General features: G+C 38.7%; 1 protein-coding gene across 3 annotated transcripts in view; it reads left to right on the forward strand.

Moving 5' to 3' along the window:
• Positions 1-17,015, forward strand: part of LOC125463329 (protocadherin Fat 4-like) — a 110,586-nt gene that overhangs the window by 85,075 nt on the left and 8,496 nt on the right. For all 3 annotated transcript variants that reach the window (XR_009447241.1, XM_059654792.1, XM_059654793.1), the window contains exons 48-53: positions 2,143-2,323; positions 5,929-6,085; positions 7,286-7,391; positions 7,499-7,714; positions 8,616-8,761; positions 11,872-12,013. Coding sequence is in view for 2 of the 3 variants with exons in the window: in XM_059654792.1 (XP_059510775.1) it covers positions 2,143-2,323; positions 5,929-6,085; positions 7,286-7,391; positions 7,499-7,714; positions 8,616-8,761; positions 11,872-12,013 (948 nt within the window). In the remaining variant the exon portion in view is untranslated. The remainder of the gene's footprint in view (positions 1-2,142; positions 2,324-5,928; positions 6,086-7,285; positions 7,392-7,498; positions 7,715-8,615; positions 8,762-11,871; positions 12,014-17,015) is intronic.

The following is a 17,015-nucleotide window of genomic DNA, read 5'->3' on the forward strand; positions in this document are numbered from 1 at the left end:
TACATGCGTACAAATACTCAAAGTGTTTACACCAGAAATTGCAGCAATTAGAAATCTATTTCAGCATAAAGCCCTCTTTGGTTGATCGGAGACTCAGAAGAACAGGGCAAGCAACGTAAGAGGCTAGATTTTATGGATCCCTCTCTCCCCCTCCCCTACACACCCCCCACATGCCCTGACCTCCTACAAGGTTAATTTTAGAGGAGGAGCAGTGACAGCTATATTAAAAGAAATGAGCTAAAAGGTCAATTCAGCTTGTTACTAAGCCAAGTGTTATACTGGTGTTGTCATGAAAGGTTTATTTAAAAATATAAATCTCCACTAATAATTTAAATTTGACAAAGAGAAAAAGATTACACAAATGTGAAAGTTAATTTAAGGCCAAGTGGGTAAATTGACAGAAATTACAACCATCATACCGTAAAAAATCCACTTCGCTTAATTTTGATGGGTATATTCAGTTGTTATTATTTAAGTACAATATCTGCACACTATTTGAATGCCAGGCCGTTAATGAGCATTGTGTGGCTTCTTTGGCATTGATCACCTTTGGCAGCTATGCTCTATTTCCAAAGTCATCAGAAATCATTGTTCAATTCACACTTTAACCATGGCAAATGTAGACGTTATTTTCACTTTTAAAATGCTGACCAGAGTTACTTGAATCATGTTACTTGTTGATGTTTGTTAACATTACAGGCATCTATAAACATGGAACTACATAAATTGAAGTTTAAATCAACTTTATAAAGCAGTTAATTGAGCATAAAAGAATAATCAAATAAAGAGAGATTTAATTATCTGATTGTTTAAATTTGCCCAAATCACTAGGCTTCATATATTCAAAGTAATTTTAAATTTCTCCTTCACATTATGCAGGCCTAAGAATAAATTAACAAGCTTTGAACATTATAATTTGAGATTTCAATTCCTCCTCAATGATTATACCATTAAGGAATGATTTTGAGACTATTTTATAGATAAAAATTTGTTTTATCACCATTTCTGATTTATTTAAGGCTTTTCACTTTTCATGTAAAGCAATACATTTATTAGAAATTGGTTTCACTGCAGACCTCGTAAGCCTCTTTTGCATATTTTGGGTGCATTTTGTCATGATCCTTTATTGAACTTTGTTTTATGAACTTATAAATTCTAGTAGGGGGTCTTGCGGTAGCAGTGGGATTTTCTCTATCATTGAGCCAGAGGTCAGGACTTAAGTCTCACCTGCCATAATACACTTGAACAGGTTGGTTGAAATACAAATAATTTCTAGCTAATTGAGGTTTTTTTGACAAACATGACAGAGTACTTTTTCATGAATTGAGGAATTATTTTGAAACATATCATTCAAAAACAATGGTCACTGATTGACCATGACATTTTAAAGTTCTGGCTGCTTTTAATGCTATCCAATTCTCTTTTAGATCATTGATGCACATCAAAGCAGAGGTAGCCCCCATAATGACCATTGTCATGCCCATGGTCACCATTGCTGTTGTTGATTTTGTGAAAAATGTTCTGAATTGCTCTCAAATATTTCGGGGAGAATCGTTGATCTCATGAAGGGTATTGTCTTAGAAGAGTTAACAAAGCAGCAATGCAATGAAAATTTGCATTTATTGATACAAGCTTTAAAAACGGACAGTTCAACAAGTTATTTCTTTCTGTCAAGAATCTCTTGTGCAATTTAGGTTTACGAAGCAGAAATAGATGTTTTAAAAACCATGTTAAATTTAATTGCTTCATTTTATTAAATCGAAGTCTATATTTCTTGGAGATCTATTGTAGTACATTGTTACTGATGTTAATAGCATTCTGCATTATAGTTAATGAATAATTATTTTGTCTTTCATATCAACTCTTTAAACAATGAGCAATTTGAAATGTGCCATTAATCTTATTGATTCACAAATAATCTACTGGTCTATTGATACTGAGGCATCAACAATTCAATCACAGAATAAAACAGCTGATGTATATAGTATCCTGAAGAAAGACTGCATGTGGCAAACAAGATGTTGATATTGTTTACTCTGGATAAATAACCCTAAATGGTTATTTTTATACAAATTTGCCACAGGTTTAACATTTTCTGCTTTTGTTCCATATTACAATAAAATTTATGCAATTCCTTTATAGACACAGGTGAGATCAAAGTGGCTTACCCCATGGATTATGATGATTTGGACACACTGACCACTTCAGTACTGGAAATAAGAGCTTATGATTTAGACAGAGTTCATTCCTCCACAGCCACTCTTACGGTCCACATTGCAGACATTAATGACAATCCTCCTCAGTGCTCCAGATATCTCTATATGTGAGTACCATTTTAACAATTATTGAATTTGCATTCAGAGGTCAGGGTTTTAATTCCAGCATTACTGCCCATTAGACAATAGCCCTTGTTAGTATGGAAGGAACCATTATGGGATTGACAGTAGAGAGGAAATTGTGACCTGGCTTGAGAAAGAACAGGTATTATTAACAAATAACATGACATTACATGGCTATGAGGATTTCTACAGGGTGAACTGTCATACTCCTTACAGAAGATACACACCTACAGGTTAATGTGACATATGTGGAGAATGTAGGGAAACCTCCTGATTATTGGTGTGATATCCCTCTCAACTCATTCTGATATTGCCAAATAATGTACTATTATGTTTCTATTCCGCTCATAGCAACTCCTACGATGATATTATACAGTATCAGTTCTGCCCAGTAATGTAATAAAGAAATCAGTTCAGGTCACTTACCTGCAAGATTTTACATGAGACAAGAAATAACTTACTTTATGTTGTTGTTATTTTACCAGATAAGTGCTTCACATCTCTGCTTGATTTAACCTGAAAATATTGAACAATCATAGTTCAGCTTCAAAAGGTACTAGCTGTGACCCAAAACAAAGCCTATATTGCATTAGGAGCAATTAACTTGGCTATATTCAACATGAAACCAAAGATTCCCTATGATGGTGCCTACTTATATAAATCTACTAATATAAATTAATCTTGTAGCGTTTTTTTCTCATATCATAATAACAGAAATACCATTTGATTCAGTTTTGCATTGAATGAATCTTGTTCTTTCATGATACAAAGAGTACCAATAGAAAGCTGGCTAATCAAAACTTAACAGTAACTCTGATTGCATTCCTCTCAAGCTGCTTTAAAAAACCACCAATATTTAACAAGAACACTAATCAAGATTGAGAGTAGGAACTGTACTACATTTAGTACAGCTACAATTTGTACATTGCAATTCACTGACTCCAGTCATTTAACAAAATTTGAGAAGAGTAGATCTGTTAATTGTTTTCATGTATGTAAGTTATTTCTAAAGATTGAAATCACAGGCAAAAACTCTAAACTCAAGTTATGTAAACTGTATGAATCATCATTGTTGTGTAGCTGATATTTAAAATATCTTAATTACCTTGCAATTAATTCTCATTATTCTTTTCCTGGAAATAATTTATCTGAACATTTAGATCTGAGGACCTTGGAGGAAATATATCTAAGCACGTGGATTTACTGCTGACTTGATCAAAATGCTCTCAGCTCATGAGTGCTCAGCTGATTCTAGTGCACCATGGTAGTTTGTTTTGGAAACTGCTGTAAATTGATGTTCTCTGTGGAATCACTGTTCTCTAGTGGCAACACTGAAGTAGCTAAAGTGCCAATTATAGCAAATTGTAATTGTATACAAGCTACATCATTGAATTAACTCCATATCAGCCAACATTAGGTACTTATTTTAATTTCTCCCAGCAGAAAAGTACTGTTCCTTTCACCGAACATTTACTAACAATGCATTAACACAATACGAAAAGTCTGTAGCAAGGTATTATTACAGTGTTAAGAAGGAAGCCATTAAAAAACTTTAATTTTGAGTTAACAAGGCAATAACACATTAAGAAGACATTCAGTGCAAAACAAATCATTAACAAGAATTAACCAGGTATGGACATTAAAAACCGAAAGAACTGCTGATGCTGTAAATCAGACAATTGACCCAAAACGTTGACTCTGATTTCTCTTCACAGTCATTGTCAGACCTGCTGAGCTTTTCCAGCAACTTCTGTTTTTGTTCCTGAGTTTCTCGTGCAATTTCTGACTTAGGAGCAAAACCAAAATTAAATCTCTGCTGTTGTTATTATATCTGAACTGTGCGCTATACAATTAAGTTAATGTACCCCACTCCTACAGTATGATGATGATGATGATTTTGTTATCGTGGCAAGCTATTTATCCTGCAGTCTTTCAATGGGAGGATGTACTGTGGAGTACATATTCACAGGCCTAATGATTGAAAACCTTGAGGAAACAGTAAAACCAGCAGTAAAAATGACTCCACTTATGGAAGTTAAAAGTTAGTGGTTATTACTTTCAGAATTATATCTTCAAACATGCCATATTATGGCTTTCCATTGCATCAAAATGGCCTGATTCTGTTCCTGTGGGACAAAAATGGGGACTCTAACACAATACGTGAACCTCCATTAGCGTACCTTAAAATAGTGTAAACTCAAAGTTATAAAGCTTTGAGTTGTAAACGTAAGAGTCCTGACTATATTGAAATTGAAAACAGTAGGATGTGTATAAACAAAGGTAACTTCATTACTGTAGTAACACGGTGTGAAGCTGGACAAACACAGCAGGCCAAGCAGCATCAGAGGAGCAGGAAAGTTTGATGTTTCGGTTCGGTCTCAGATTCTCCAGCATCGGCAGTTCCCACTATCTCTATTCATTATTGTGGTGATATGTTTACGCTACAATCATTGGGGAGGGTATACATTTATTATTCTAATTAGCCCCATACTTCTGCACACAGCGAATGTCTACATGCTCATCTGAACAAGTGCTAAAGATGAACCTTAATTATTAAAGATATAGATTAGCTCTTCCAAGGTACAAAGCTCAGAAAAAGGTCACTTGGTCCAACAGATTTGCTGTGTATTGCATTAAGACAATTATGTGGACAAACAACAGGCACCCTTTCCTAACCATTCTGAATAGCATTTCTCTAGCAGTGAGACTAATATAACAAAACACTCATATCTTGTAATGTACTACCAGGTCATACTGGATTTTATATTCCATTGGGCCTCCTCTGCCTGTCTCTCTTCATGGCATCATCCCGCAACCCACCCACTTTATCTAAACCCAACAGCATATCATCTATTCCTTTCTCCATCACATTTATTTCCTCTTGATTGTATGAATATTATTCATAGTGAACGATGGTGATATAGTGGCGAACATAGCTGCCTTCCAAGCAGTTGACCTAGATTCAATTCCCAACAATCACAAGATTCCATTTTGAAGTGGCAGTTTGGCTCAGTAGTTAACACCGTTGCCTCACAGCACCAGGGACCTGGGTTCAATCCCAGCCTTGGGCAACTGTCTGTATGAAGTTTACATGCACTCCTCATGTCTGCATGGGTTTCCTCTGGGCCCTCCAGTCTTCTCCCATAGCCCAGAGATGTGTAGGTTAGGTGGACTGGCCATGTTAAATTGACCGTAATGTCCAGGGATATGCAGGATAGATGGGTTGGCCATGGGAAATGCAGGATTAATGGAAGGTGGGTGGGTCTGTGGGGGATGCACTACAGAGGGGTGTTGTAGACTCGATGGGCTGAATGCCCTGCTTCCACACCATAGGGATTCATGATCTCAATTTTCAAATCACACATTCAAACTACTCTCTGAGTAAAGAAATATTTTTCTGAATTCTGTACTGAATTTATTCTGCTTTTGCCTGGAACTAAGCAAGCTATTTTCCCCATCTGAGCCTTTTTTCCTAATTTTCTGATTCTGATATGTGTTTTAGTTAATGTTTGGATTCAAGATAACATTGAACCTATTGTAAACACATCTGTTAACTTGTTAAATTCTTTATTCTTATTTCATTTTTCAGCACTGAGCTTGCAGAAACTTCTCCAGAAGGTACGCCAGTTGCATCACTTAACTGCTGGGATAATGACCGAACAGCAGCTAATAATATCCTGAAATACACAATGATTCTCGATGCATATTCACCAGGAAGGTTTAATATTGCTGACAACGAAATAACTGTAAGAACGATTAAAGTTTACTGAAATGTTATAGAATAAGTCACCAAAAGTGACTCTGTATGAACTGAAAAGTATTTCTGCTCCTTAAGATGATAAAAGGTTAAAAGGTATTATTTTCTGTTGAATAAGACTCATCAAAGCCTCCTAATAAGTTTGGCTGAATACTCGATTTCATTCCATGTATCATTGACTAATTCTAAAAACTTTACAGGATTTCTGTTAAGCAGAAGCCTTTTGCACTAAAGCAACAAATAATGTTACAACTAATAAGAACAATATGCTTCAATTTTGAATTAAAAATAGTTAAGTATGGACATCAGGTTAGTTTTAAGATCACAAAATTAGCAGTTATTACAAAAATCCAGAGACTGGAAGTATTGTTGCTTCCCTTCCACATAGTAATATATACGGGAAGCAGATCTCTAGCGCAAATACCTAATGCCGACTACCACCTAGATGGTCAAACGCATTAAAATATACAAAAACCTTTACTTACAATTTTTTGTTTGAGTCGCACATGAACTGTCATGAATTAGATCACCACGACATCATCGGTTATTCAAGGAATTCTGTGAACTAAAGATCTTTTCTTAAACTGCTCAATTCTCAAATTCTTGTAATTACTTTATTAAAATGCATTTGGGTTGAAAATTAAAATGTTGTTCTGACAGTAAAACCCCTTTCAGTCAGACTGTACAAAGGAATGTTGCCAGTTCTCACTGTATCTGTGTTTCATTTTATCAGTTTGGAGACTGGTTGTAAATTCACTGCGATAAAATGAAATGAACTCAAATAACCCAAAGTTTGAATTGAAACTGAGTCATCACTTTTCTAAAATTAAACCTCAGATTAAAAGAAAACTAATACAAGTGTAATCTCTTCCATAAGATGTCAATTCACTGACAATGACCCATATGAATAAGTAAAACCAGAGAATGCTGAAGAAACTCAGCAGGTCTGGCATTTTGTAGAGAGAGAAACAATTAATGCTTCAAAATCAGTATGACTCCTCTTCAGACAGGGTTCTGAGTACTGAGGAAAAGTCATGCCAAATTTAAAATGTTAATTCTGTATTTCACACCACAGATTTTGCCAGACCTGCTGAGTTTCTTCAGCTCTCCCTGTGTTTGTTTCAGATTTCCAGCATCTGCTACATTTTGCTGTTAATAACTAAGCCTCCCGACATTATTTATTTTACAGATTGGGAGTTCACTTTTGCAATATGATGATAGCTCATTTGGTGCAGTTCATTTTCAACATGTAATATTCGTTAAAGTAGAGGATAATGGCATCCCTCGATTGACAAGTAAGCCTGAATGCACATACACTTTACTTGACAGAAAACCTGGATTACTGATGCAACCAAAAGGTTACATGACATTGCACTAACCATTTTACAAACTACTTGTTCAGGTACCTCCACAGTGATAGTGAAGGTCACACGAGTGAATGAGCAGAATCCTTCCTCTGAATCAAGAACATTTAACATCTTTGAAGATAGCCCCATTGGCGCTCTCGTTGGAAAAGCTAAATTTACTGATGATGACCTGCCAACTAACAATATAAAGTATTCTATTGTAGGAGGCAACAGCGATGTCCCACCCAAGTTTTATATTGAATCAAACTCAGGTATTGTTATATTTCATTGCAAGGTTTTTGTTCCTATTTCTCATTGAATAGAACTTTACATCCTTTGTCAGTGTGGATGCCACTGAGTGATCATTTTTGGTCATATGTTAAATATAAAAACAATTGGTAACCCCAATAGAAAGACAAGATGTCTTTGGGAGTTTTATGAACTTTTTCGGTCTTACATAGAAGTTCTGTCCTGCTGTGAGTTTAATATTTTGGTTTCATCAACAGAATGGATAGTGACAGGTTGAAGACAGACTTCATTGTAAATGGCCCACCAAATTTTCACCTGAATTTATTCGTAGTTTTCGGGGGATGAGACCAACAGCTAAACAGGGCCGTCCTAAAATTTAAAGATCGATTGTGAGAAGCTTTAGAGAGCCATTATCAGCTTTCACAACAGCTAACACACAAAAATAGAAACCTATCTTTCAGTATCACCAGCTTGCTTACATCTTGTTTTGATTCTATTGCTTCAAGAAATATTCAACATAAAAGCAATGAATACAGCATGAGAACTTTGATAAACCTAAACTACAGCCCAGATTCCAGACTACTTTATAAACAGAGTGGGGCATCTACTGATATATTTTGTAATATGTTGGATGTATGGCTGTGATACAAAAGCTGCACAGTCATTGTCAGCCACAACATTACTCCATTAAAGTATTTCTTCCAGTAGATCAATGGATTGCAATCATTGCCAAATAAATCAACATTATATTTCTCAAAGTTCAGTTCTGAAATGACCAATCATCATTCTCCAGAAATATTCACTCATGCATATTTATTTGTATTTTGTTTTTATCTTTTTGCTGGGTGTTGAGGGGAGGACTACAATGGAGAACCTGACCTTTTAAACCTTTATCATTTCAGTAGTGGTCTTATACTCTTTCAGGTCGGATAAGGCTTTTAAATGCACTGGATAGAGAAACTCAAGATATTTATATACTCACTGTCAAAGCGGAGGACATGAATAATGATCAACAAACAGATCCATTGAGGCAGAGAAGAAGCTCAGCGACAGTAACTGTTAATGTCATGGTAAGACATCATACTTTGAAGACTCAACTTTAGATTACAGTTTCCAAGGCATTTCAAGCAAAACATTTAAACTGAAAGGATTCATTGTATTGTTTCTAATTACATAGTGCAATCCATTTTGTTCTTTAGTGACAAGAGCTTGATATAAAGGTTTTGTGAGACCCTTTTGAGTATTTTTCTCAGTATGCTTACGACATATAAAGTGAGTATTATAGAATATAACAGCAAAAGGCACAAACCAATTGTGACCTGACATCAACAGTATTGAACCTAGTTCAGAATGCAGGAGTTTACTGGGGCTTCTGAAGGATCTGAGAGCATTCCTCTGACATTTATGTCACCTCTACGTGAGACTGCTTCTACAAAGATAAAATAATTAAGACGGTTAGTATTCACCTAGTGACAGCTAAGTATACCATGTCCTCAATAGGACAAATACTCAATCACATTATTCTGCACAAAAAAAAATTGGTTTCTTAAAGAGAAAATACATTAAGGCATCTGTCAATTCACTCAGATGTGTTGTGGTTGTAAATTATGTAATTACAACAAATACATGAAGCTTAGTTCCTGGAATTAAGGATTTGGATTAAAAATAACAACATCAATAAATTATAATATCTGCTGCTGAACCACAGATATGAATAAGGATAAAGGTAGAGGTGAAGGTCACTTAAGAGGAGTGGTTTCCCAACAAATATCCCTCACTCTATTTTTACATTCACAGTCCTTGAAGATGTACAAGATCCAACTGCTCAACTTTTCAATTCTGTACCATCACGTACTTACAGTGCCATCTAGTGATAAATCAGCACACCAACATGCCAATTGCTCCGTTCAGCATTCTTTCAATGTTAACAGTTCACAGAGCAGGGGTGTAATATGTTGCAAAATGAAAATAAATTATAATCAGATTCATTCAAATGAGACCCAGGCCTCAAACTGGCTGCTTTATCCTAGAAGATACGGACTGCCATCACAGACTAACTGCCAGAAGTGAACCTTTTGGATTTCAGGGATAATGGGAACTGCAGATGCTGGAGAATTCCAAGATAATAAAATGTGAGGCTGGATGAACACAGCAGGCCCAGCAGCATCTCAGGAGCACAAAAGCTGACGTTTCAGGCCTAGACCCTTCATCATCAAAAAAAAATCTTTTGGATTTGTTTTACGTACAATGATAGTGTTTTTGTGAATGAGACCCCCTCACACCATAGCTAAAGCATCCTGAGAAGAAAACTTTTATTCTGATACCAAATCAAAGGGAATTTCTCTTAATTCTAAAAGGGCTTCAAAGTAAAGTTCAAATATTATTTATTCTGATAGGTAAATCAATAACAAGGGCACATGAACCCATGTGTGGAGATCATGTATTCAAAACCATGTATAAAATTCCCAAATTTAGGACATTATATATAGGAGGCAGAAACTGGAAGTTAAAGTTACATATCAATAAGTTTGCCTGACATGTCCTCTACTTTCTTCTCTCCATTGAAAGCTGAACATGTCTGATACTTATTTAATTTCAGATTTCCAGCCTTTCGGACTTTCTTATGGCAATTCATGGAACTGACTTCAGTGAAATTGTTCAGTTCTGACAGGTGCAGTAAAACAGAACAGATAAAAAGCATGCTTTCTTTTAAAAAAAAGAGTATTGCTTTGTTAGGAATGACGTGACTTGTCCACTGACATCTTTCAGGACTGGGAGCTGCTTTTTCTGGTCTGGTCCACAATATTGATTTATTCTTGGTTCTGCCATGGAAACTAGAGATGAACATTAAAGTAATAAAAACCAGAAGAACTGCACATGCTGTAAATCAGGAAGGAAAGCAGCGTTGCTGAGAAGAATCTCAGCCAGTGTGCCCAGCACTTATGAATTATAACAGGTCGACAAAAGCCAGCTGTCACTTCCTCATCTTGACTTTTTATGATGCGGAGAAAGACGTGAAAAGAAAGGAAAATAACAGAGCAGTGTTTTCCATCCTGAAAATAATCTTTTCCCTTCTCAAAAGGAGAAAGACTTGCACTCACGCCTTTTATAGTCTCAAAACATTGCTGAAACTCTTTCTTAGTTCATGCACTACAGTCACTGATGTCATGTAAAATACAGCAACCACATTTGTTGTAATTTCCATTCAAAAGTCCACACTGAGATTCTATAAAATCATGTTTACATGACGAGAGTGGGACTTTCTCCTAGATTTCCATCTCTGCTGCTCTAAATCTGTTTACAAAGGGGTGGCCTGTTGTGGGTAACTGATCCGGTTATTTGTACATTCTCTTTGTGAAGGCCGATTTGACTTTGTTTCTGCACCTTTTAACTATTTGTATAATTGGCATGCACCAAACTGGGGACTCTACAATCTCACCTTCTAAAATTATTCAGTTTTTATTCTATATCAAGAGATGTTTTAAGGTTGTGAACAGAAGTGAATGCTTCTGGTGCAAATTCTTGCAAAAATGATCCAGTTTCCCTCAGTAGTGAATGCAAAAATTCTAGATGTTAGATAACGTCTGAATAGAAAACATATGAAATCTATTTGTACTGACCTCAAATACTTAAATGTGCTCTCTTAGAGAAATTGTTATATAAATGGCAGTTATATCATCGAGCATATTTAAATCAATTCTAATAACAATCAAAAATATCTCATAAGTATTCCGAAACACACATTTTTACTCTTATGAGGAAGTTTACGAACTTGAACTGGCAGTTCGTGATATTTTGTAGGTTAAGTTATATTTTGAAAACCCATTATATCTTTACTTCAGGGCTATAGAATAGAATGGGGAAGGGATGTGTCTGGAATGGTCCATGGAGAGCTGGCACAAACTGGATAGGCCAAATAACCTGCATCTGTGCCATTATAACTCTCAAAATATCACTCTTTAGCCTCTGAGATTAGTTATGTAATATGTATTAATGAGCTGCTCTTTGCTTGATGAAGTTGTTACAGGTGAATGATTTGAAGCTGCTTAATTTATAAAGAGAAACTTTGCTTTTGATTTATTTGTCTTCACTCATGTTGAAAGACAATTCTGTTCCACAATTCATCAATTCTTACACCTCCATTGTAGCTGCTTTTGCTAATTAGCTGTTTAAATTTCAGAATGTGAATGATGAGCCTCCAGTGTGTGACCCAGAATATTACGAGCAAACCATCTACTCTACTATCACCTCCCCCTTTATCCAGCTGCAATGTTCCGACAAAGACTCGCCAGATCATGAACTTTCCTACTCAATTGTGGGAGGTAAGCCTGAACTTTATTTCATTTTAGAGATGCTGTTTTGAGATTGAGGCTCCTTGTTTTATTAAAATTATACATCCACAAAAACAAAAATTGTAGTTCAAAGGCAAAGGACTTACTTGAAGAAATAGTGTGAATGTTTTTCTTACTCCCTTTGCGACAAAATATAATTGAAAAAGTTTATCAATATTCATCCAGTTGATGAGAACATCTTGCCAATTTTCCCAATGAACTCGGTTGCTGAAATACAATATAAAACCACCATAAAGCAAGGGACAAATGTATATTTTCTACCAATGGGGGTGATTATGAATGTACCTTTGCAGTGATACTTTGAGAATCTTAGGCCAAACTTTTATCAAGGAAATGGACATCAGGAGGTGGCTATTTTCCCAACTCTGCAATCCAAACTCTGTTCTGGAGGAGCCCTATTATACAGGAAAGTGGGAATAGACTGCAATGGAGTTCAATGGATGGTGAGGCAGACAAGTTAGAAAACCCATCACCATTAATTGATGCATTGCTCCAGATATTTCCATGAGTGTTAGGCACTCTAACCCCAACCCCTTAACCCTCATGATAAGCTCAGTTCCCTGGCTCTGCCAATGTCCCTCAATGCTCACTCATATCCACCATACCTTCTTAAATCCCATATCTTTTCAGATAATCCATGCCCTTTTGTAACTCCCCTAACTCCTCCATACCATATTTCTCATCCACCCTCCGTGGTCCCTCACATCTCTCATGTCTTTTCGTTACTTCCATGCCTATTCAATCAATCACCTTGGGACTAGGAACAGAACCAATAAAACATACAATAACACTGGCAAGTCATGATATTTCATGAAATAGAACTTCTTTGTGACATAAACAAGAATTATCAAAAAATGCCTTTGCAAAGCATTTCCACTCAGACTAAGTCATAAGATTGTAAGGCACTCATAGGCAGTGAAAATTGCATTGGAAAAAGAGTATTTGATCATATCCAAATAAACACCCAGGCATTTAAAGGCATTTCAAATAAGTTCAAATTATTATAAGGTAAAAAGGGTACAATCAAACAAAGATAACTCTTCTCTCTGCAATTGTATCAATAAACCTCTGGGTTGATGATATTAGTCCCTCTTGGGGTACAGCCACGCATTCATAATGAGATCATCTGGCAGCTGTAGCAATAAAAATAAGCTGAACAAATGGCTGGATGTCTGTTTTCCCAGATATTCTTATAATGAATATATTAAAAAGATGCTTATTATGAAACTCATTTTAGAAGCTTAGATCTTCAAAGGTAGGCAAGCAGGTTTTGAGAACAATGAAACCAATAGAACTTTGGTTAAATATAGTTCAGGTTTTGCCTGCAAAATTATGCAGGAAATTGCAATCAAACTTCAGACATCAATCATTTTGTTGCTAAGTCACTGTACATTCCAAAGCACCTTCATTTTTGGGCATAATCTGCGCTAATGTGTTACTGATGTTAATATAGGAAACCTTCCAAGGCAGATCTTTTGTACTCATGACTGAAGCTATTTAAGTTCTCTGGTGAACTTATCTCAGAAACATTCAAGCAAACGTGTATATTGAGGTTTTGATGTAAAACTGCCATGAGCCAACTTTACAAAATCTTGATATTAAAATAACAAATACCACAAAATGTCAGATCAATATGTCTTTGACTATAGAAAAGCGTGCAATTTTGGGCATCATTTAAATATTAATTTCTATCAAGTTCAAATAAGAGTTCAAAACAAAATTGATTAGAAATAAGATAATAAAATGTGAGGCTGGATGAACACAGCAGGCCAAGCAGCATCTCAGGAGCACAAAAGCTGACGTTTCGGGCCTAGACCCTTCATCAGAGAGGGGGATGGGGGGAGGGAACTGGAATAAATAGGGAGAGAGGGGGAGGCGGACCGAAGATGGAGAGCAAAGAAGATAGGTGGAGAGGGTGTAGGTGGGGAGGTAGGGAGGGGATAGGTCAGTCCAGGGAAGACGGACAGGTCAAGGAGGTGGGATGAGGTTAGTAGGTAGCTGGGGGTGCGGCTGGGGGTGGGAGGAAGGGATGGGTGAGAGGAAGAACCGGTTAGGGAGGCAGAGACAGGTTGGACTGGTTTTGGGATGCAGTGGGTGGGGGGGAAGAGCTGGGCTGGTTGTGTGGTGCAGTGGGGGGAGGGGATGAACTGGGCTGGTTTAGGGATGCAGTGGGGGAAGGGGAGATTTTGAAACTGGTGAAGTCCACATTGATACCATATGGCTGCAGGGTTCCCAGGCGGAATATGAGTTGCTGTTCCTGCAACCTTCGGGTGGCATCATTGTGGCAGTGCAGGAGGCCCATGATGGACATGTCATCAAGAGAATGGGAGGGGGAGTGGAAATGGTTTGCGACTGGGAGGTGCAGTTGTTTGTTGCGAACTGAGCGGAGGTGTTCTGCAAAGCGGTCCCCAAGCCTCCGCTTGGTTTCCCCAATGTAGAGAAAGCCGCACCGGGTACAGTGGATGCAGTATACCACATTGGCAGATGTGCAGGTGAACCTCTGCTTAATGTGGAATGTCATCTTGGGGCCTGGGATGGGGGTGAGGGAGGAGGTGTGGGGACAAGTGTAGCATTTCCTGCGGTTGCAGGGGAAGGAATGCTACACTTGTCCCCACACCTCCTCCCTCACCCCCATCCCAGGCCCCAAGATGACATTCCACATTAAGCAGAGGTTCACCTGCACATCTGCCAATGTGGTATACTGCATCCACTGTACCCGGTGCGGCTTTCTCTACATTGGGGAAACCAAGCGGAGGCTTGGGGACCGCTTTGCAGAACACCTCCGCTCAGTTCGCAACAAACAACTGCACCTCCCAGTCGCAAACCATTTCCACTCCCCCTCCCATTCTCTTGATGACATGTCCATCATGGGCCTCCTGCACTGCCACAATGATGCCACCCGAAGGTTGCAGGAACAGCAACTCATATTCCGCCTGGGAACCCTGCAGCCATATGGTATCAATGTGGACTTCACCAGTTTCAAAATCTCCCCTTCCCCCACTGCATCCCTAAACCAGCCCAGTTCATCCCCTCCCCCCACTGCACCACACAACCAGCCCAGCTCTTTCCCCCCCACCCACTGCATCCCAAAACCAGTCCAACCTGTCTCTGCCTCCCTAACCGGTTCTTCCTCTCACCCATCCCTTCCTCCCACCCCCAGCCGCACCCCCAGCTACCTACTAACCTCATCCCACCTCCTTGACCTGTCCGTCTTCCCTGGACTGACCTATCCCCTCCCTACCTCCCCACCTACACCCTCTCCACCTATCTTCTTTGCTCTCCATCTTCGGTCCGCCTCCCCCTCTCTCCCTATTTATTCCAGTTCCCTCCCCCCATCCCCCTCTCTGATGAAGGGTCTAGGCCCGAAACGTCAGCTTTTGTGCTCCTGAGATGCTGCTTGGCCTGCTGTGTTCATCCAGCCTCACATTTTATTATCTTGGAATCTCCAGCATCTGCAGTTCCCATTATCTTTGATTAGAAATAAGTCACTTTTCAGGAGTATTAATTAATTAAAACTTTGGCAATATTAAAAAAGAAAGACTTGAGTGTGTCATTTTTGATGACTTGAAATCTCAAAGTTCTTTACAGCCAATGAAGTACTTTTTGAAGTATCACCACTGGCATAATGTAGGAAACACCACAGTCCAACTGAGAGGAGCAGACTCACAAAAGTAACAAACTGATACTGATTGGATACACTTTTTTTTATGGTAATTAATTGGCCTTGGACATTGAAGATTTCACTCTTCTCAAAATGAAGCTATATGATCTTTTACAAACGAGCAAGGTGATGAACCCATGGTTTGACTCATCCAAAAGATGACACTTCTGACAGAGCAACACTATTACACTGGAGTGCCAGCCCTGATTCTGGTGGAGAAGCCCCAGAGTGAGACTTGAACGCAGTGACTGTATTACAAATAAAGTCATTTGTTTTGTCATCTCCAATAAAATCCTTTTTAGAATCATGAAATCACTACAGCACAGCAAGAGGCCATTCAGGCCAGTGAGTCTGTACTGACTCTCCAAACAGCAGCCCATCCAGACCCTGTAATTCGAACTCACATTTGGGTTTTTTTTAACCATGACCAATCGATCTAATCTGCGCATCTTTGGACTCTGGAAATGAGTTTCATAATAAGCATCTTTTTAATATATTCATTATAAGAATATCTGGGAAAACAGATATCCAACCATTTTTCAGTGATAATGGGAACTGCAGATGCTGGGAATCCAAGATAATGAAATGTGAGGCTGGATGAACACAGCAGGCCCAGCAGCATCTCAGGAGCACAAAAGCTGACGTTTCGGGCCTAGACCCTTCATCAGAGAGGGGGATGGGGAAAGGGTTCTGGAATAAATAGGGAGAGAGGGGGAGGCGGACCGAAGATGGAGAGAAAAGAAGATAGGTGGAGAGGAGAGTATAGGTGGGGAGGTAGGGAGGGGATAGGTCAGTCCAGGGAAGACGGACAGGTCAAGGAGGTGGGATGAGGTTAGTAGGTAGGAGATGGAGGTGCGGCTTGGGGTGGGAGGAAGGGATGGGTGAGAGGAAGAACAGGTTAGGGAGGCAGAGACAGGTTGGACTGGGTTTGGGATGCAGTGGGTGGAGGCGAAGAGCTGGGCTGGTTGTGTGGTGCAGTGGGGGGAGGGGATGAACTGGGCTGGTTTTGGGATGTGGTGCGGGAAGGGGAGATCTTGAAGCTGGTGAAGTCCACATTGATACCATTAGGCTGCAGGGTTCCCAAGCGGAATATGAGTTGCTGTTCCTGCAACCTTCGGGTGGCATCATTGTGGCACTGCAGGAGGCCCATGATGGACATGTCATCTAAAGAATGGGAGGGGGAGTGGAAATGGTTTGCGACTGGGAGGTGCAGTTGTTTATTGCGAACCGAGCGGAGGTATTCTGCAAAGCGGTCCCCAAGCCTCCAGCCATTTTTCAGCTTTTTTGTTGCTACAGCTGCCAGATGATCTC

This window comes from Stegostoma tigrinum, chromosome 25 (assembly GCF_030684315.1).
Source record: "Stegostoma tigrinum isolate sSteTig4 chromosome 25, sSteTig4.hap1, whole genome shotgun sequence".
NCBI lineage: Eukaryota > Metazoa > Chordata > Chondrichthyes > Orectolobiformes > Stegostomatidae > Stegostoma > Stegostoma tigrinum.